Raw genomic sequence first — 20204 nt, 5'->3', positions numbered from 1 at the left:
GGTGGTCCCAGGCTCTTCCCTGAGTGAGTGTAAAGGACCAACGTGAGATCCTGAGCATGAGGGTGCGGACAGTAAACCTTTATTACTGTGTGAACACAGACACCGTGGTGCATAACAGACAATTTCAACACCATGATCGCTGGGGACGGAGCTGTGCTGGACAGCTCTGCAGTGCACGGTGGCGCCACACCGGGCCGGCTGTCACTGCCAGCTGAGGCGCTAACAGCATCACCTGGGAGAAAACCTGGAAACCATCTAATGAAGCAGGTGATTTAGGGGTGTCTCTCTATAAACCAAAAGAAATGTACACTTAAATAAGCAAATATAAAATACAAAAAAGACAAGTAGACCTGGTGTTCTGTGTCAGGTAGAATCTAAAAAAATCCAGGAGTTGCACTTGGTTTCCTCACTGTAACGTGTGATCACAGGTCGGGAGGTTTCTCGGCAGTGCACCTGGGCTCCCGTGTGTGCTCTGGTGCGCTGGAGTCTGGGGCTGCCTGGGCTCCTGGCTGTCCTCCATCGCCAGATGGGCTCGACATCGCAGCGCAGCACAGCTGGCCCCCTACGTGGTGCTGATCCCACTCAGCTCCTGCCTGATGGCTGTGGAACAGGTGGTGGCAGCTCAGGTGCAGCCATGGTGAGTGCAGTCCAGCTCCTCATCAGGGCCCTGCCTGGAATCTGCTCCTGCCCCATCCCCTGGGAGCCCAACCCAGGCTTTGGGGCAGACCTCTGGGATGACGACAAAAGGCTTTGTGGGCTCATCCGCCATTCCTCCTGTGGTGGCCCCTGCTGCCACTGCCCTGTTAGGGGAGGACCTGGCTCGGGACAGAGGGTGGTGCCCGGCCTGTGGCTCACTGCTACTGAGGCATGGTGGCACTGGGACCCTGGTGTGAGGAGCTGCTCTGTGTGGGGATGCAGGGTCTTTGTAGGCTCTGGACAGGTGGCTACCGAGGTGCCAGGGGCCTGGGAGCCCTTCGCCCAACAGAGTGGAGGCCGAGGTTCTGCCCTCCGTGCTCCTGCAGGGGCAGCAGGAAGTCCTGGCCCTGGCTCTGCTCACTCCCCAGGAGACGCAGGGGCCTCTCTTGTCTCCTCCTGGCTTTCTCCCCACCCCAAGCTAGTGCTCCAACTCTCTGCCTCCCAAATTTGGGCTTTTCCCTCCTTCCTCTGCTATCTGTCCCCTCCCTGACTCCCTCTTCTCTATGCCAGCTCAGGCCTCTCCCTGGATGGACCCTGTTGGGGCAAGAGCCAACAGCCAGGGCAAGGCAGGGGGTGGCAGGGGCAGGCATCTCCCAGCCACAGGGAGCTGCTTCTCAGAGCCCCTGGCATGGCCCATGCCTACCCCTTCCCAGGCTCTCAGCCAGGGTGGTTTCCTGGGGCTGTACCTGTGGCAGGCAGAGGCTGTGGAGGGCCCTTGGTTTCTGACCAGCTATGCCTGGGGCTGGAGGGTGCTCAACAGTAAGGTAGTGTTACCAATTAGCCGGGTAGACTGCCTCACATTCCCTCATTTGTTAACTCCTTATCTCCCCAGCCCAGGCCTTTGGTCAAACTGGACAAACAGGAACTGAGTGCTCTCTGCTCAAACAAGGGCGGGCCGGCTAGGGAGGAGGCCTGGGTCTTCGGACTCCCACCTGTCTCTTCCCTCTGCCATCAGCCTCCACCCCTGTGTGCTTGTGGGACCCTTTTGCTCAGGTCACTGCAATGTCCTGGGGGCCAGACCCAGCTGCACACCAGGTGTGAGCCTTCATCGCCCTAGTGGGGGAGGCAGGTGGGAGCTGGCACTGGCTGCACTGCACAGCTCTGACCCAGGGCTGAGTCTGCCCTGCCCAGACCCACCCCCTCTTCCTCTGGCTGCAGATCTGAGCCAGCACCCTCAAAGGCTCTGGTGGGAACCGGAAGGACGGATGTAATGCACTGAGACCCGCCCTGCTCTGGAGCCAGAGGCTGCTTCCCACCTGCTCCCCAGCCCAGGGCCAGGCAGGCTGTGGCTCAGGCCTGGAAAAGGTTTCTGTGGCCCTTGGTCTCCCTGCACCCCCAGGAAGGCAGAGTGGTTCTCTCAGAACCCCAACACAAGTGACTGGAGGTGGCAGAATCAAGACGGCAACATAAAACACCAGGGGGTGAAATGACAGACGCTCAGGTGGCTTCCTCCAGACCTGGCTCTGTAATGATGTGGGGTCTGCCCTCCATGCACCTCCCACGTGGGTCCTCGGGGAAGGTGCACAGGGATGTGGAGGGTCTCGGATTTGGATGTCATGCTACCGGGAGCTGCACATTCTTAGGCAAGTCACTTAGCTTTCCTGAGCCTGTTTCAACTACAGATCATAAGAATGAAATCTCTTATAGGGTGGGCTCCGCTCAAAACTGCAGGCCCCCACCCTGGGTGACAGGGACCCCTGTCCTGCAGCCCCCTGGGTGCCGCCCTCCCCAGCGGGGGTTCCACTCACCATCGATGATCTCCTCCTTCACCTTGTGGAGCTCTCTGACCACCTCCTCTAGGATCTCCTGTTGGAGAGGAGCGTCCAGGTGAAGGGACAGGCAGTGGAGACGGAAAAGCCGGCCTGGGCTGGGCCGTGTTCAAAGGGGTCAGGGTCTCCTGGACCTCTCCAGAGTCACATCTGTCACCCTTGCCTCCTTGTGGCCCCCTTCCCACGCTGAGGGGGGACAGTGTGGGAGGTCTGGAAAATCCTACAGCTGCCTCTCTCAGGCAGATGCGGCTGAAACTAAGGGCTGCCCTAGGGAAGAAAACCCCTGAGGCGGGCCTAAGGGAGGTGCCCAGAAAGGTTGAGGGACATCTTAGTTCTGGTGACAGCAGGGGCTGGGGACAAGGGACGAACTTAGTCACCCCCTTTCCGCCACGGCTGCTCCCTGACTGGCTTTTTGGCAGCCACATGTGGGCCCCCAGGGCCTGCCTGGCTGTGCTGGTCAGAGACGGTCCCCAGCCTGCTGGCTGCCCTCAGCATCTGAGAAGGGTACAGGGCATACTCACCTGCTTCATCCGGTCCAAGTCGAAGGCATCCACGGCCACGTCATTCACGCTCCCAGCAGGCTTCATCCTGGGAGAGGAAGGGTGGATGCGGTAAGTGGGAGCAGGGCTGCGGGTGCCCGGCTGGAGGCGGGTGTGGGGCAAGCTGGCTGTGCAGAGGGCCTGCTCAGGCCAGGCCCACCTGTGCCCCTCACTCCACAGAGGCTGCTTGCTTCGGACTCTGGCCACCTCACACTACTTGAGAAGGACTTCATGCGAAGTCTCTATCCCGAGAGGCTCTCCAGGGATACTGTGACCGTACTTCCCAACCCAAGAGCCAAGGCTGCGGTAACAAAGGAACTACTTTCTGATCAGAGCTCTTATGCAGAGGTGGCAACTTAAGCAATGACACTGAACCCACCTGTTGCCTCCCTGGAAAGAAAACGGTATCAACAGCCTTCTCCTCAGGGTGGGAGCTCATGCTCCAGGTTGAGCTGGGGCTTGGGGAAGCAGCAGCAGCGGCAGGAAGTACGTGACGCTGTGGAGTTCACACCAGTCGGTGTGCTCCTGACACACACTAGCGTCCCTGGTGCTGGAGCCAGCTTGGGCACAGCACGCCTCCCCCAAGAAACACCCTCCCATGTGGTTTCGCTTTTTTTTTTTTTTTTTGAGACAGTTTCATTCTTGTTGCCCAGGCCGGAGTGCCACGGTGCAATCTCAGCTCACTGCAACCTCCGCCTCCCAGGTTCAAGCGATTTTCCTGCCTCAGCCTCCCAAGTAGCTGGGACTACAGGCATGTGCCACCATACCCGGCTAACTGTGTGTTTTTAGTAGAGACAGTGTTTCTCCATGTTGGTCAGGCTGGTCTCAAACTTCCAACCTCAGGTGATCCACCTGCCTCAGCCTCCCAAAGTGCTGGGATTACAGTCGTGAGACACCTCGCCCAGCTGGTTTTGCTCTTTCGAAGTAGTTCTCATGGACTACTACTTTGAAAAGTTTCTGAACTAAGGTAACTGACTTGAATTTTATTTTTATTTATTTGAGACAATGTTTCACTCTGTCACCCAGGCTGGAGTGTAGTGGCGTATCACCCTTCACTGCAGCCTCAACCTCCCAGGCTCAAGTGATTCTCCCATCTCAGTCTCCTGAGTAGCTGAGACTATAGGCATGTGCCTCCCCGACCACCCCACCCCGAGATGGAGTTTCGCTCTTATTGCCCAGGCTGGAGTGCAATGGCGTGATCTCAGCTCACCACAACTTCTACCTCCTGGGTTCAAGCAATTCTCCTGCCTCAGCCTCCCCAGTAGCTGGGATTACAGGCATGTGCCACACGCCCAGCTAATTTTGTAGTTTTAGTAGAGATAGGGTTTCTCATCCTGACCATGCTGGCCAGGATGGTCTTGATCTCCTGACCACGTGATCTGCCCACCTTGGCCTCCCAAAGTGCTGGGATTACAGGTGTGAGCCACCGAGCCCAGTCCCTATTTTTTAACTTTTTGTAGAGACGGTGTCTCACTGTGGCTGGTCTAGAAGTCCTGGGCTCAAGTGATCCTCCCATCTCGGCCTCCCAAAGTGCTGGCATGACAGGCATGAGCGCCATGCTGGCCTGATTTGAATGGTAATGTCTCTTGGCCAGACATGGTGGCTCACACCTGTCATCCCAGCACTTTGACAGCCTGACGTAGGTGGATCATGAGGTCAGGAGATTGAGACTATCCTGACCAAACATAGTGAAACTTCATCTCTACTAAAAATACAAAAAATTAGCTGGGCATGGTGGCACACGCCTGTAACCATGGGAGGCTGAGGCAGGAGAATGGCTTGAACTCGGGAGGAAGAGGATGCAGTGAGCTGACATCACGCCATTGCACTCCAGCCTGGGCAACAGAGTACGACTCTGTCTCAAAAAAAAAAAAAGTCTCATAAGTGCATTTTCCCTGGAAGATCTTGGCCAAATGCCCATCTACCTGGTCTTTTAAACATGATTTGGTGCTGAAGGACACACTGCTGGGACCCAAGTTCCCTCCCACACGGACAGGATGGAGGCTGCAGCCTGTGGTTTCAATGAAGTGTATGTGGCCTCAGCCCGTGGGTGTGACCATGGGCACATACACATTTATCTGGCAGGGCCAGGCTTGGCTGCTGAGGGGTCATGGGCACAGATGAGGACCATCTGGTGACACTGAGGACCAGTGTTGCCCACAGCTAGGGGGAATAAGGATGAAGAATGAAGTCTTCTCACACCCCTCCACATGAGCTCAAGAAAGAGGCCAAGCCTAGCCCTAAACAGGTCTGTCAGTAATTCTGGGTCCTGAAAGGCAAACATATCCAGCCAGAGGCCCCTGGGTCCTTCAGGCCTCTCCTGTGGGTTCCAGATAAAACTGCTGGGAAACCTGGGCTGACTGCTCCACCTCGCCAGGCCTGGGCCCTCTCCATCTGCACCCTTGACAGCCACCCAGCGATACACACAGCAGGCTTCCTAAGCAATGGAACACACTAGAGGGGTGATGGTATATGCTCCCTTTGAAGCCATCTAGAATTTAGAAAACAGGTTTGTCTCAGACTGAAGAGAGACCCTATTCCAAGCATGAATGGCCTTGACAATGATCCTGCCCAGTGAGCAACCCTTGGCCCCTCAGAACACTGCAGCCCACCTTCACTCCAACAGCAGACCACGGCCGGGAGCACTGCAGGCTACCCCGGCTGCCGTGTCTGCTCCAGGGCCCTCGCTTCGCCCGCTCTGGTTGCCTTCCCCTTCCCAGCCCCCATCATGGCATCCTGTGCCTCAAGCTCCCTGACTGGAGCCCTGCATATGAATCCAATGCAAACTTCTAACTCCTCATTCCCTCATACCCTCTTCCTCACCCTTCCTGTTCCCATGCCCCATGGCCTGCTGTCTGCTCCGAGGTGCGAGCTGCAGGAGAACTTGGCAGGTGGCTGCAGGCTCAGGGCCCTGGCACTTACCCTTCCTTCAGCTTGGAAGGCTGTCCCCATGATCTCCGCACAGCAGGCTCCTCCTCGTCCGGGTCAATGAACTGCCAGCTCCCAACGGAGGCCTGCCCTGCCCCACTCCCCAAAGCACCCTGTCCCTTCCACCATGTGGCCCCTGCCCTTGCTGGAGCACCCCTCAGGACCACAGGGGCCTTGTTCACATGTGATCTTTGCAGCAGGGACTGTCCCCAGCACATGGCCTGGCTGGCCACAAGCCTTTGACAAACCCCAGCTGACCGCTAAGCTTTCCTCATCTCTGTCCCCCTGCCCTGGTCTTGGCCATTCCTGCCAGTGACAGGCCAGGGCTTGCTTGGCTCGTCACCTGTTTTGCTCCACAAGGCCAGTTTCAATGCCTCCTGCTCTGTGACAAGGGTGGTTTCCCTTCAATTTCTGGTGGCAATGGAGACATTTCTTGATGCAGGTCCTAGAGGGCTTTATATTCAGGCCACGTGGGCCTCCAGATACGACGTGGCTGCCTGCGCCTTTTTGGGCAACCTCAGTTCCAAATATTCTATTGTGTTGTCACGCCAGCTTTTGGTTTAGGAAATATGGTCAGCATGTCTGGGGGAAACTGGCTCTGTGCTGGACGCAGAGGAAGGACTCTGGGCTGGAGGAGAGGGTGTGAGGCTCAGAGCCAGTCCTAGGACTAGCTGAGCTGTTGGGTGCAGCCATGCCTAGTGACCACGTCCAGCTGTTTGCACAGGTGTCCCCACTACTGCCCTGTGCAGTAGGGATTCACAGACCTGTTTTGTGGGGGGGAAACAGAGGCTTGGAGAGGTCCCCTAACTTGCCCACTGTCACAAGTAGAGTCCAGAGCTGGGACTCCAAGTGAACCCCCTGCACTGAATCTGTAGGCAGGTCACTGCCCTCCCCGGGCCTCGGTCTCTCCCTCAGAGGGAGGAGGAGGAGCTGACCGACAGGACCCTAGGGTCCTGGGTCTAAAAGAACAGATCACCTTCCCAGAGCAAGCTGTTAAATGCCAAGACATGAGACAGGGTACAAGGTGTTAGTCACAGGACAGGGGACAGAGGAGCTCCAACCCTGGAGAACATGTGAGCAGGAGGGTTGTTCAGTACCTAGAGTGAGGCTGCAACTGAAGGGGGCTCTTAGCTTCGGGGCTCTTTGCCACAGACGGGGTTCTACAGCATGGAATGAAACAGACATGTGAATCGGCGCCAGCACCCGCCTCTGCCCCCCTAGCCTCGCTGCTCAGGCCTTCCGGGCCGCTCACCTGGACAGAATCGAGGATACAGGCTTCTCCACCGAGTTGCTCCGCTCCCAGGGCTTCCGGCCAGCGTCTGTCAATTCAGTTCAAGAACCTCAGAGCTGAGAGGACTCAGTAGCCACCCCAATCCCCTCAACACCCAAAAGGAAGCTCTCCCCAATGTCAAGGGTGCAGAGCCCCATGGCAGGAAGGTCTGATTTGAGCCGAGCCAAAACCTGGCTTCTTGTTCTCAGTCCCCCATGGCCTAGGCCAGCCCCTTGAGGGCTTTAGATGGCACCACTGTCACCCTGTGTTTCCCCTACTCCAGGACTCAAGCTTCTCTTCTCTTGACCTGGTTGACCCTGACCTGTGACCTCGTTCTGAGTCCTTCACTGTGGTCAGGTCTCTCTGGAACATGGGCCTGCTGGTAAGCGACCCAGTGAACGGAGCCACAGGGCAAGCAGGCAGGACCTCCCCGGACACTCCCAATGCAGCCTTGCTCCCATGAGCTATGCAGCGGCCAGGCCCCGAGGCCCAGCACCTGCTATTGATGGGCTCCTTAGCTGGCCCCCATGCTGTGCCTGGCTCTGTCCCACTCAGCTGGCTTGTCTTTTCTTTTTCAAGGTAAGTGGTATTGGATTATATTCCATTCTACTCCAAAAGATTTGTTGCATTAAGTTGAATTTGTTGACTTTGCAGGATGAGCAGAGGCAGAACACAAAATCTCTAGGGGTAGTAGGGAAGCTGCCTGGCCTCGAGCTGAGCCGTGGTACCCTGCAGACCAACTGTAGGACTAAGGTAGTTTTCCTCAAAGCCACCTTCTGGGACAGGTGCTGGGCCTGCAGGCACTAGACCTGGGGCCACAGACACGTCCCAGGTGTGTGGCCTTGAGCAAACCACTTATAGCACAGATGGAAACACAGAGCCCACTCACTGGGCTGCTGTAAGAAGCAAACAGGGCAGGGGCATTGTTCATGTTCATCAGCCAAGAACCTATGCATCCTGGCAAATCGACATGCCAGGCAAAGTCCTAGGAGGAGGGGACATGGCATACAGTCTCGCAGGTGGCAAGCGCCTCCCCTGCCCAGCTTGGGCAGCCTGATGCCCCTGCCTCTCCTCTCCATGCTCATGAGCACAGGCCTGGCACAGAGCAGGTGCTGCCCCAATGTCTGTCGAATCCCACTTCCTCTTAAGGCTTATGTAGAGAACCTCTGCCCTTTTCACCTCATCATTCTCTCCTTCCTCCTTCCCACCTGCCACAGCTTAGACAGGGAGAAACCTGAGCCAGGGAAGGGGCTGCGTTTCGGTGGAGTAAGATCCACTGCTATCTCTGTAACGCTGGTCACCAGCTGGTGTTTCACCGGAGACATGAGTCCTGACACTGACCCTCTTAAGACCACTGGCCCCCGCCTGCACTCAGGAGCCCTGGACACAAACCCCAACCCTGGATATGTGCTGTCAGGCAAGTGCCTTCCCTCATGCGGGACTCAGGGTCCTGGTGGGAAGGAAGCTGTCGCGCAGGCCACCCTGGGGACCCATCACGGTGACTCTGCTCTAGCACTTTGTATGCTCCCATATGGGCTCCTGGGGGGCGCACTGGGGGACTCATAAGAACTGGGCTTCCCTGTGGCCTGGCCCTCTGCTCAGGTATACTGAAGAGGCTGAATCAGAGAGTCCTCTTCGAAGGGTGTTCCCCCAACTCTGAGACCTCATGCCTCACATGCCCCCTTGCCCTGTTTGCTTCATACATGAAGTCAGGGTGGGGGCGCCCTCTCACCTGAGGAGTTAGGTGGCTGGCTGGCTGCTCGGGTCCCCGGAGAGGGGGAGGTACTAGGATCTTCCTAAAATGGAGAAGAAGGGAGTCTGTTTAGGAAGGCTGCTTGGGGCTGGGGCAGGACACCACTGGGCACTCTATAAAACCTCAGTTTTCCAAATGTTCCCAGTGAACACATACTTTTAAAATTAGAAAATTTAAATCGAAAATTTAATTTAATTAAATATTTAAAACTGAAAGCCCAAAATCTCAGTGGGGAGTGGATCCAGCCTATGGACAGATCTGGGGAAGGGGAAGGCTGCAGGGAGCTCCAGGATCTTTGCAGAGGAGTGTGGAACTCCTTTCTGGCCCTCAACACCCCAAGCCCTGAGCCCCATGGGCCAGATGCCTCCTGCGTGTCATCTCGCTGACTTCTTGCAAGCACCCCGAGGAGGGACCTACCCCCCCATGTGGCACACACACAGCTGCCCCTGTAACAGGTCTGTGGCAACGCTCGAATAGTGGATGTGTTCATCCAACTGTGGGAACACCCAACACTCGCTGTGCATGGATGTGCGTCAGGATGATTTTCAGCATCAAGAACATGCCATTAAGTAATAAGAGTAACCCTCTCACTTGATGAAGCAGAATGCACAGCATTGGAGCTGCTGATGGGCAGCCATCCAATCTGACATGTAACTGTGATCCCAAGCAAAGAACCTCTGCCCTTGTCACCATGGGCAGAGGTCTTTTGTCGCCTCTGCTCACTATGTCCCCACACAAGAAGAGGCGTGGCACCTATCAGGAATACCCTGCGTTATCTGTGGGGTGAATAAAGTCCTGGAAGGCTCTGGTTGAGGGCAAAAGCAGGTACCAGGCTGTAGGTGTTGGGATGAGGTCCTCAGGCCTCCTCATTTTAAAGATATCTGAAGAACAGATTATGTCAATCAACACACACGTGTGGGGGCCAGGATGAAAGCTATATAGGGTGACATTAGAGTCAGTAAAATATTAGATTTTTTTCCTTTTTTTTTTTTCTGGACAGAATCTTGCTCTGTCACCAGGCTGGAGTGCAGTGGCGCAATCTCAGCTGGCTGCAACCTCCACCTCCCAGGTTCAAGTGATTCTCCTGCCTCAGCCTCCTGAGTAGCTGGGACTATAGGCAAACACCACCACACCCAGCTAATATTTGTATTTTTAGTAGAGACGGGGTTTCACCATGTTGGCCAGAATGGTCTCGATCTCTCAAGCTTGTGATCCGCCCACCTTGGCCTCCCAAAGTGCTGGGATTACAGGCGTGAGTCACTGTGCCCAGCCTTTTTTTAACTTTTTTTTTTGGAGGGGGAGGGAGGCTGTTTTTTAAGGAGTAAGGCTTATGTAGAGAAGTGCAGGCTGAGTGGGAGCTGGCGGGTCAGGCAAAGGGACCCATATGTGCCCAGGTCCTGAGTGCAGGAGTGCAGGACAGGGCTGAGAGGCGCGGAAGAGCCAGGAAGGACAGAGCCCTGAGGTCACACCAGCATGGCCCTGACTGATGGGAAGACAGGGCAGGAAGCCTGCTCTCGTCCCTGGCACTTGCATTTCCTTTGTCATTCTGCACTTTATGCCATTTGTAGCTAAGGCTAAACTTAGCCTTGTCAGTAGGAATCTTTTTATAGGAAAAGCTTAACAGAGAGAAAAAGAGATGTAGCTGCCCTAAGTGGAAGCAGCTGCTGGGAGCTCTGGTAGCCAGACTGGCTCTGGGCTGCTTGCTAAGAACAAGAGCCAGGAGTCCAGGGCTTCTTTACCACAGCTTACCTGAAGTTCCTGCTGGAAGAGGGGTCTTTAGAAACAGAAATAATCTGAAAATAAAAACCTCTCTGAGCTTCTAGCAGACATGACCTACTGCAATGTACTCGTGGAGTCCCAGTCCCCTGACGAGGCCCTGGCTTCTCTGTGCTCCCCGGGGTTCCTGGGCAGGCAAGGTAGCCCGGCGGTGTGGTGCCAGGGCCTTAGGCTTCTCCCCTGCTGGGCTGCAGCTCCAAGGGTGGAGCAGCATCTGGTCAGGGGTGCTCAGTGAGGGTAGGCCTGCTGCTGGGGCCAGGGTGGCGCAGGGGCAAGTGCTGCACAGACCCTCCTGTCAATCACCTGATGAAGCGCCCATCCCACCCGTCCCATGCACGTCCCAAAGGCCTCAACTGTGATCAGGGAGCCTCCCTGCTGATGTACTCATCTCAGTGGGAAGCCTGAGGGCTGAGGGCTGCTTCCTCACCATTTGGCTTTCATCTTCCTTCTTCTCAGCTGGCTTGTCTGACTGGGAGGCTGCTTTTCTCCTAGGCACAGACAAGGGGAAGATACAGATCAGCTTTTCAGGTTCTCTCACTGTCCCAGAACTCTTCTGCCTCCTCCCTGCCAGACTCACCCCAGTCTTCAGATAAACCTGTGCAGGAAAATGATGGCATGAAGAAGGAGGCTTGTCCAGGCCCACTCTGGTGAGGAGCCAGGCCCGGGTGAGTGTCCAGGCCCTCTGTGTGCTCATGGCCTGGGACATGAAACTGGTTTAGGCGGAGAGGGTGAGACGACCCTGTGTCTGTTTGGCTGTACTGGTAGCAGCTGTAGCATCCAAGGGGTGGAGGAGGCAGTTGTGCTCTGTTCCCAGGACACTGAAGGCCTGGCTACACGGGACGGACAGGCACCTCTCCGGGCTGCAGTCTGTCCCACAGGTCGGGACACTGGACACTTTCCTTTGTCACCCTAAGGCCCTCCTGTCTTGGATTCAGTTAACCAAGCCACACCCTCTCTAATCTAGAATCTAGGATGCCACTCAGGGCCTGGAAATGCTAAGAGGAGCCTTGGAATAGCTCACATGATGTCCTTGAGTAGCTTCACACACCTCCCCTGCTATGAATCCCTGTTTCACATATTCTAAAACCTCACCCGTATTGTTTTGGCCTCAGTGGTATCTGCTGACCTCCCACGTCTACACAGGCAGACCCTCAGTGTTCCCCAGAGATATGTTTCTGTGGTTCTTAAACTTGAGATGAGCTGCCCGTCAAGCATGGAGCTGGTCTGAGGCATGGTGAGGGGCCGTGGCCAGGCTGTCACCTGTCTGTGATGGGCCCACACGGCAGCCTCTTCAGCTGCAGCAGGGGCCCCTTCTTTAGCTCTCATCTCAGCACAGGTCTGCCCACCTTGTTCCTCAGCCCAGTAACCAGGGAATCATCCCTGATACCAGCTTCTTTTAACAGTCACCCTGGTCAGTTCTACCTCTGAACCTTTTTTCTGTCTTCACTTTCAACACCTTCCTACAAGCCCCCATCATCTCTTCCTGGACTCTCAGAGTCTCGTAACTGGCCTACCACCGTCACCACCTACTCCCTAGCAGCCAGCGCCCCATCTCCTAGAAACAGAAAGCTGACCAAGCCACCCACTCGAGTGGAGTATAGGTGGGAGAAAGTGCTGCTGAACGGGAGCTCTCTGTCCATATCATTTCCCTCCTGTCTTCCCCTGCTGGGAGAGAGACTCAACTGCATGCCCTCAGGGCAGGAGACAAGAACCTGCATTAAAAGAAACTTTGCAAGGGCAAGGGCACTCTCTTCATCAGCTTCACCCAGTAGCCATCACTAAAGTAGATTTCAAAGGGCAATCTGATTGATCTCTGCTAAGCTATGCAAAGCATGTTCTTGGGAGGGCCTGGACCCTCCCACCACCATCTGGCATCTCACTGGCTCCGGGCAGTATCAGCCTTTTCCTGTTCTCAAAAAGGTGCTTTCCCTCAACCTGGTCTAGGACTTAGGGAAAGCATTAATATTTTCTTTTCCAAAATGATTTCTATTCTCTGCAGCCCATCCTTGCCTCCGAGATGAAACCCGATGCCCTGCACCACGAGGCTCCCTCTCCCAGCTTGACTCTTGGTCTATTTCCTCCACACCCAGCTCTCCAGACACAGGGGGCATTAGCCTTCCCAGGTACCTTAACTCCGCCCACTGTCCCTCTTACTGCACAGGAGTTCTCATCCTTCTGCCAGCCCTCCCGGCTCTCTCATCCATGGAGCCATGTGCCTCTGTTGTGACCACTGTCAGCCCTGCACACCTGGACTTACTATCATAGGAAATTGCTCAGAAGCCTGCCTCCTGTCTTGGCGATTTACATACACCCAGGCTGTGCCCCTGCCATGAAGCGCTACACCAGCTGCCTGCACCTGTGGGCCTCTGTCATCTCACTTCATCCTCATGGAGCCATGGGAAGGTAATGAGAGGAACTAGGGCTACAGTGTGAAAACCCTGGGCATACACTTGTGTCAGCCAAAATTGGAAGGCAGCTGGGAGGGCCAGGAGAAGGCAACAAAGCAGCAGGGGGGGTGGGGGCACGGTTACCAAGGGAGCAGAGCCCCTGGTGCAGCTTTCTGTATTCTGGCTGGTGAGGCCTGCTCCTGTGCCCTTTGGTGCCTCGGTGAGCCACGACATTGGTAGTCCAAAGTGAGCACATTCCCAATGCCAAGTCATATTTAAAAATAAAATCCAAGCTTTGCGTCTCTTTTGAGAAAGACCTGGATGATCTCCCTACCTGCCTGGGTTTCAGTTGGAGAACAGCAGAGAGCAACAATGGCAGGCTGCAGTGACACCTGCTGCAGCAAGCAGACACACATGACCAGGTCCTAGGCCCTAGAGGCCAGGATGCAGATGGAACTGTGCTCGCTCCATTGCTCAGGGCAATGCCTTCTGGGCTCCTACCCTTCATAACTACTTTTCCTGAGTCCTCCATAATGAACCCTGGAGGATGGGACACCTTCGCCATACATTCACTACAGTGTCCTCTGCAAACCCAAGCACTGCGGCCACATCTTATTTCTGTTAGGATCTTAAAAGCAGGGACTTTTTCACCCCTGCATTTATCTCTGAAATTATCTCCAAATTTATCTCTGCTCAGGACAGGGCTGGTACATGGTAGATGTTTCAGAAAATACTTGCTGAGCTAAAATGAAAGCTTTGGAGTGTAGAGGACTCCCATGGCCTTGCTGCTTCAGACTAACCCCTTGGGAAGGGAAAACTTAAGTAACAGTTCCCCCTGCTTGGCTAAACCCAGGGAACGAAGGATTCTGGGGTCAAACAAGGATTCTCCATGCGGTGCTGGGGCCAGGAGCTGCCTGCTAGGCACACCAAGTCTTGGGAGGTGCAAAGACCCACCTCTTGGCCAGCAGTTTGTTCATTTCCTCCATGAGGCCTCCTCCGCCACCCCCGCTGCTTGCCCGGTTGGCATCGGACTTTGAGGTCCCACTGGGACTGGAGCCTCCAGATGCATCTTCTGGCTGAGGGAAGAAGAGGCCACGTTTTAGACTCTGCTGCTGATGGCAGAATAGGGGCCAGCGCCTACGTGAGGGGATGCAGAAAACTGTGTGCATGTGAATCCTACGACGGCAGTGCTGCAAGGCACCTGAGGGGCCATCTAGTCCATGATTCCCCAACACCATGGGGAGAAAACCAAAATCGAGAGAGGGACAAGGACCAGCCCAGGTCATACAGGTCGCAGACACTCCCCAGGCCTGCAGGCTGATGGTTGGTGTCTTTGCCAAGACCAGACATGACACATGGGGGGAAGGAAGGGAGAAGAGACTATTCCGTGGGAAGGAAACAAAATGTAAGCCAAAGGTCTGTATCAGAGCTATTCTCACAAGCACAGTTCCAGAACACATGAGCAGGGGTTAGGGAAGTTAACAGCCGGGTGGACCCGTTTCCATGATACAGCTTCCTACAGTGGAAAGGGAAATGGACTTAGATTCAGGAGACCCAGGCTTGAGTCCAAAATCTAAAACCTATAAATGGTGTGACTTGAGCAAATTACTCGAGCTCTTCGTGCTTCAATTTCCTCATCTACAAAGGGGACATATTCTTGCCCCACCTATGGAGGTGAACGTGAGGCTCAATAGCTAACTAAAGCACCTTAAAATTTCAAAGTGTGGTCCCACAAGTGTTCTTGTGTGAGAACAAGTGGCCAAAGGGCCAGCTAGCTTTGGGTAGGGAAGCAGTTTGCTCAGTGTCTCGAAGATGGGGGAAGGAACACAAGTGCTCTGCAGATGGCGTCAGGGTCCCCCCGTCCCACTCCTGCCCCGTGCACAGGAACTCTTACCCGTTGGACTCTTCTCAGCTTGGCTCCAGCTATGGCAGCAGCCAGTCCTGACATGGAGCTCTCGTCATGGCTGGCCCCCTGGGCTCCTCCGGCTGGCAATGGGGGTGGGGGAGGTGGTGTAGCCCCCGTGGGTGGAGGTGGGACAGGGGGTGGGGGTGGTGGTGGAGGCCCACTACATGAGATGGGGGCGCTGGCTGCAGATGAGGGATGCCCCGGTGGGAGGATGGGCCCTGAAATGCAACAGTGAGGTTCAGCCAGCTCCAGCATCCAGCTGGGGGCTAAGCCTGCTGCTCTCAGCTCAGGTTCCCTGGAGGAAGGACAGAGGGCAGGCTGCTCCTCAGAGGGATGAGGAACAGCTCTGGGCCTGCTTCACCCAGGAAGCCCCAGCGGGATGAACTTGGCCCTCGCACAATTATTCCCTATTCTGGTATCCTTAGCACTCCGGGGCCTGGCTGGACTCATAGTATCCTGTATTTGCTTAACATTTCTTGAGCCCAGGCAATTTCCTCTCACTGCAATCACGTTTTTCCAGGGGGAGAGGAAGCTCTCTGGCTACACAATTTGTGCTATTTCTCTTCTCTACTACTTCTAAGTACCTAGCATCCCCAAGGCAGAAACTGGTCACCAAGGTCCAACTGTGACAGACACTCAGCCTTTGGGGACCATGGCAGGTACTGCAGGTCCCAGGGCCGACTGGGGGTGTGGGTCAGCGTGCAATGCTAAGTGCAGTGCTGAGGAGAACCAGCCTCCAGCTCTCTGCTCATGGTGCTCACAGCCTGTGAGGAACAGGTAAAGCATCACACAGGTGCATGCAGATGGCAGACTATGGCAAGCTGACACGTGCTACCAAGGGCAGGCACATGGCGCCGTGTTGGCATATGCAGAGGGGCTCCAGCCTGGCCAGAGGTTCATGGAAGACTTCCTTACAGAAGTGACTGGTGCTGGCACATGACTAGAGAGCAGGGGTTCAGTTAGGTGAAGTGGGGAAGCAAGTATGAGGAAGGAGAAGGATGGGAAATGTCTGTGAGGCACTAGAGGGAGAGAGGGTGGGCACGGGCTATTCCAAGAGTGACAGCGAAGGGCCATGATAACAGCGTCAGACCTGCATGAGAAATGAAGAGGCCGGGGGCAGGTGGCCTGTGACAGCTCGGTGGGGGTGACAGCGTCAGTCAGTATCTCATGGGCAGGGGCTCGGGTTTCTCATCAGTAAACAGTATAATAATCATCTGCTCACTTCATAGGGTGTTTGAGAAAATTGAACAAGACAAAGGACATGAAAGCACTTGGAAATTATCAAGCCCTTTGCCTATCCGTGAATACAATTTCTGGAAAACTCTTGTCCTTCTCCTTCAATGTGCTAACCTCTATGGAATGTCCAAGCTGGACGCGTGGCAGGGCCTCCCATGGGAAGTCTTCCCTGATCCAGGCTGGGCCTTCAGCACCTGCACCTCACATGACATAAGGGTGGGTTTGTCGTTTCCCTGACGGGGCAGTGGGCTCCCTGAGGGCAGGAACCGCAGCTGTGGTTGTGGTTGTGTCCCCAGTCCTTAGCACAGTGCCTGAGACATGGGAAGCGCTCGCTGAATGTCCACTCCAGAGAAGGTTGGTGGGCAGAGGTCAGACCCGGCTGAGCGGAACCCCAAGCCTCTGCTCTCTTGCTCCCCTCCACCATCTGAAGTGGTGGTCACACTTGGAAATGTAAGCTCCCCTTAGCTACTCACAGAGCACCCCACGTGCCCCTGGTCTCATCTATGTGGAGGGGCTGCCGCCGGCACCAGCATGAGAGTTGGCCCTGGAGGAGGAGGGCTCTCACCTGTGGCCGAGGTTCTTCTTTCTAGAGATTCCTGACGCTGCTGCTGGTGCTGCTCCATCACTTGTCTGAAAAGCAACCACAGTGGGGCAGTCTGACTTCTCCACACCAGAGAGCAACATGCTCATTGCCTACACTGTGCATGTGAGCCCTGGCTTCAGTCAGGTTATGCCAGTGCTCCCCAAGTGCCACTGTGTGCCTGGGCTGCCTCCTCCTAACAGAGGAGGGGGACGTGACTGGTTCCAGCTCCCAAAAGTGGGAGCACCGGCTGTCCCCTGAGTCTCAAGAACACTGAACACAGCAATACTCATGGAAGGCCAACGTGATTTCACTCCCTAGAGTTACCAAGCTCTTCCCTGGTTGGGTGGGCTCACCTGGCTTTTGGGGGCCTGTGCCTCAACAGACCCAGCCTCAGGAATGCCTGTTCTTTTTTTTTTTTTTTTTTTTTTTGAGACGGAGTTTCGCTCTTGTTACCCAGGCTGGAGCGCAATGGCGCGATCTCGGCTCACCGCAACCTCCGCCTCCTGGGCTCAGGCAATTCTCCTGCCTCAGCTTCCTAAGTAGCTGGGATTACAGGCACGCACCACCATGCCCAGCTAGTTTTTTGTATTTTTAGTAGAGACGCGGTTTCACCATGTTGACCAGGATGGTCTCGATCTATCGACCTTGTGATCCACCCGCCTCGGCCTCCCAAAGTGCTGGGATTACAGGCTTGAGCCACCGTGCCCGGCCAGGAATGCCTGTTCTTAGTGGCCCTGGCCAAGCTTCCTGGGACAGTTCTCAGGTGTGTTTTGGTTGTCAGCAAAAATGGACACAAAGACTATACTTGACATTTTCCTTTTTTAGGAAGACCTCACCCGAATTTATTTATTTACTTATTTTTTTAGGAAGACCGACATTTTCCTTACTACAGACCAGCCACAGGCCCTCCTCCGTCTAGAGAGAACCACACTGTCATTTGGTATGCCGGGGACACTGCTACGTGCACCACAGCGAGAACTCACATTCCAGTTCCTTATGGCGGGGTGGCCTCAGGGTGCTCTTAAAGGCAAGCTGAATGAGGACACTGAGCCCCAGATACATCTACAGAGTCCAGGAACTGAGTTCTGGAGTGGGAGGCACCTTAAGAAATCATCTAGACCATGGACAGCAGCAAGAGTTCAGCTGGTGTGGTGCAAACTGAATGCCTGCCACAGAAACACAGGGTTAAGGAATGTTCTGAGGGCAGCTCTGGGCTTGGTGGGAAGGAGTGCCAGAAACGTCTATTTCATGGGGTTCTTGCAGGGTATATGCCTGGTAACTAAAAAATTATGGACAAGCCCCTTTTAGCATTAAAGTCTGAAAAGCTCCCGGCAACATCTGTATTACTGTCGCCTCTCAAACTGGTGAAACTCCAACCTCCCCAGCAGAAGCCACACACCTAGAAAATCATGGTAAAATGAGGGTGTGTGAAAGATGTTCAAAAATCAAGTCTGAACTTACGATACTGTTTGGATGCTTGGAGTCTCTGCCTCATGGAGTAAGTCTTGCCCCTGCCCGCCTCCACTAAAATGGCGTTGGAAAAGTGAGAGTCCCTGCACCCCCCAATCCTGTGTCTGTGTGTGGTCCTGTCTTGGGGTACGGTCGGGGTGTGTGTGTGTGTGTGTGTGTGTGTGTGTGTGTGTGTGTGTTCCTGCCTTGGGGAAGGGGTGTGTGTGTGTGTGTGTGTGTGTGTGGTCTCATCTTGGAGCAGGTGTGTGTGCATCTCTGTGTGTAGTCCCACCTTTGGGCAGGCGTGGGTGTGTGTGTGTGTGTGTGTGTGTGTGTGGTTTTGTCTTGGGGGCAGGTGTCTCCGTGTGGGTGCGTGTGTGTGTGTGTGTGTGTGGTCCTGCCTTGGGGCAGGTGTGTGTATGTGTGGGGGGTCCCACCTTGGGGCAGGTGTGTGTGCATGTGGGTGTGTGGTTCCACCCTGGGTCAGGGGGGTGTGTGTATGGTTCTACCTTGGGTCAGGTGTGTGGGTATGTGGTCCCACCTTGGGGCAGGGGTGTGTGTGTGTGTGTGTGGTTCCACCTTGGGTCAGGGGTGTGTGTGTGTGTGTGTGTGTGTGTGTGTGTGGTTCCACCTTGGGTCAGGGGTGTGTGTGTGTGTGTGTGTGTGTGTGTGTGGTCCAACCTTGGGTCAGGGGTGGGTGTGTGTGTGTGTATGTGTGTGTGTTTGTGGTTCCACCTTGCGGTAGGGGGGTGTGTGTGTGTGTGTGTGGTCCTGAGGGAATGTATTCTCTTCCTGGATCCACAAGGGGACATAGTTTCAAAGGCAAGAACTTCCCAGCACCATACCCACTCCCAATCTGGGGTCTTAAAGGTCTTTGTTTAAGTTTCATGTGCTCAAGAAAGAATTAAAAATCAATCAGTCCAGCAGAAGTTTAAAGGAACTCCTTTCATAGGCCCAGAAAACCTGAAGGGGGCAATTCCTCCCAGGTTAAAAGTCCCTGTCCCCAACATCCAGGCAGACTCCATATCTGGATCCACTTTCACGATCTTGTGAAAGCTTCTCTCTCTCATCTTTTTCTCTTTTTCTCTTTCTCTGCCTAAATAAATCACTTTCTCCAAAACTCTTTGGGGTCTGATATTTACTTGAGGGTGCACTGCACCTGGCGGGGTACTCTCTCCCATTCTTGGGTGAGTGAGAGACCAAGAGCCTGGAAGAATGTCCTCTCAGGGGAGCTGAGCTTCCCCTGCTCCCCGGAATTCTATTACATTCCCGCCTTGGGGCAGGGGTGTGTGTCCCCTGCAGTTTACACCCTGATTGCCAGGCGGTGTTCCCATTCCCAGATGGCCAGTGATCCCACACAGCTTGGTTTGGGCCCTGGGGTACAGAATTCAGCAATTGCAGGTGCTGAAGCAGTTTCGGGAGAACCAAAGGACCCATTTAGCGGCCATCCACTCCTATATGTTTACACCTGGCATCTGGTGGGGCTCATTCCTTCATGCCCTTTTGTGAGGGGCAAGCCTTGGGTCCTGCAGGGAGCTGCAGCTAGAGTGAGACTTGCCTGCCAGCCTGGGTTCTGCCTGACTCCTGGTTACTCTGGCAAGTCACTTCCATTCTTTGGGCTTCAGCTGACTCATGTGGGCAACAGTAAGAAAAGCCCTGAGGGTGAGCGGGTGAGACAGGCAGAGCAAGGCCAATACCATCTTCACATCGGGAAACTAAGGTCTGGAGCAGGAACCTGCCCAAGGTTGCAAGGCATTCATTTCATTTGTCAGTCTTAGGAAAAGGCTAGAGGAGAGGAGGTGCTGGGGGAAGTCCCATGCCATTTGGTGAGAGGTGTAGGTGGGGCAGAAGCCAGCTTTCCTGACTCCTAGTCCAGGGCTGGACTTGAGTGTAGCCACAGAGAGCCGCAGCT

General features: G+C 55.0%; 1 protein-coding gene across 6 annotated transcripts in view; it reads right to left on the bottom strand.

The window, feature by feature from the left end:
• Window positions 1–57: 57 nt before the first annotated feature.
• The window catches only part of EVL (Enah/Vasp-like), a 179854-nt gene continuing 159707 nt past the window's right edge, over window positions 58–20204 (bottom strand). For 5 of the 6 annotated variants that reach the window (XM_039462785.2, XM_010352380.3, XM_010352379.3 and 2 more), the window contains exons 5-14: window positions 16826–16890; window positions 15013–15242; window positions 14073–14194; window positions 11159–11219; window positions 8935–8998; window positions 7185–7251; window positions 7030–7092; window positions 2987–3053; window positions 2445–2502; window positions 58–600 (exon numbers count right to left, since the gene is read on the bottom strand). In XM_039462785.2, the coding sequence (XP_039318719.1) occupies window positions 563–600; window positions 2445–2502; window positions 2987–3053; window positions 7030–7092; window positions 7185–7251; window positions 8935–8998; window positions 11159–11219; window positions 14073–14194; window positions 15013–15242; window positions 16826–16890 (835 nt within the window). In that variant the 3' untranslated portion in view covers window positions 58–562. The remainder of the gene's footprint in view (window positions 601–2444; window positions 2503–2986; window positions 3054–7029; window positions 7093–7184; window positions 7252–8934; window positions 8999–11158; window positions 11220–14072; window positions 14195–15012; window positions 15243–16825; window positions 16891–20204) is intronic. The other variant, XM_074394243.1, reaches the window with a different exon arrangement.

This window comes from Saimiri boliviensis, chromosome 2 (assembly GCF_048565385.1).
Source record: "Saimiri boliviensis isolate mSaiBol1 chromosome 2, mSaiBol1.pri, whole genome shotgun sequence".
Lineage (NCBI taxonomy): Eukaryota > Metazoa > Chordata > Mammalia > Primates > Cebidae > Saimiri > Saimiri boliviensis.
This window is presented reverse-complemented; position numbering and strand designations above follow the sequence as displayed.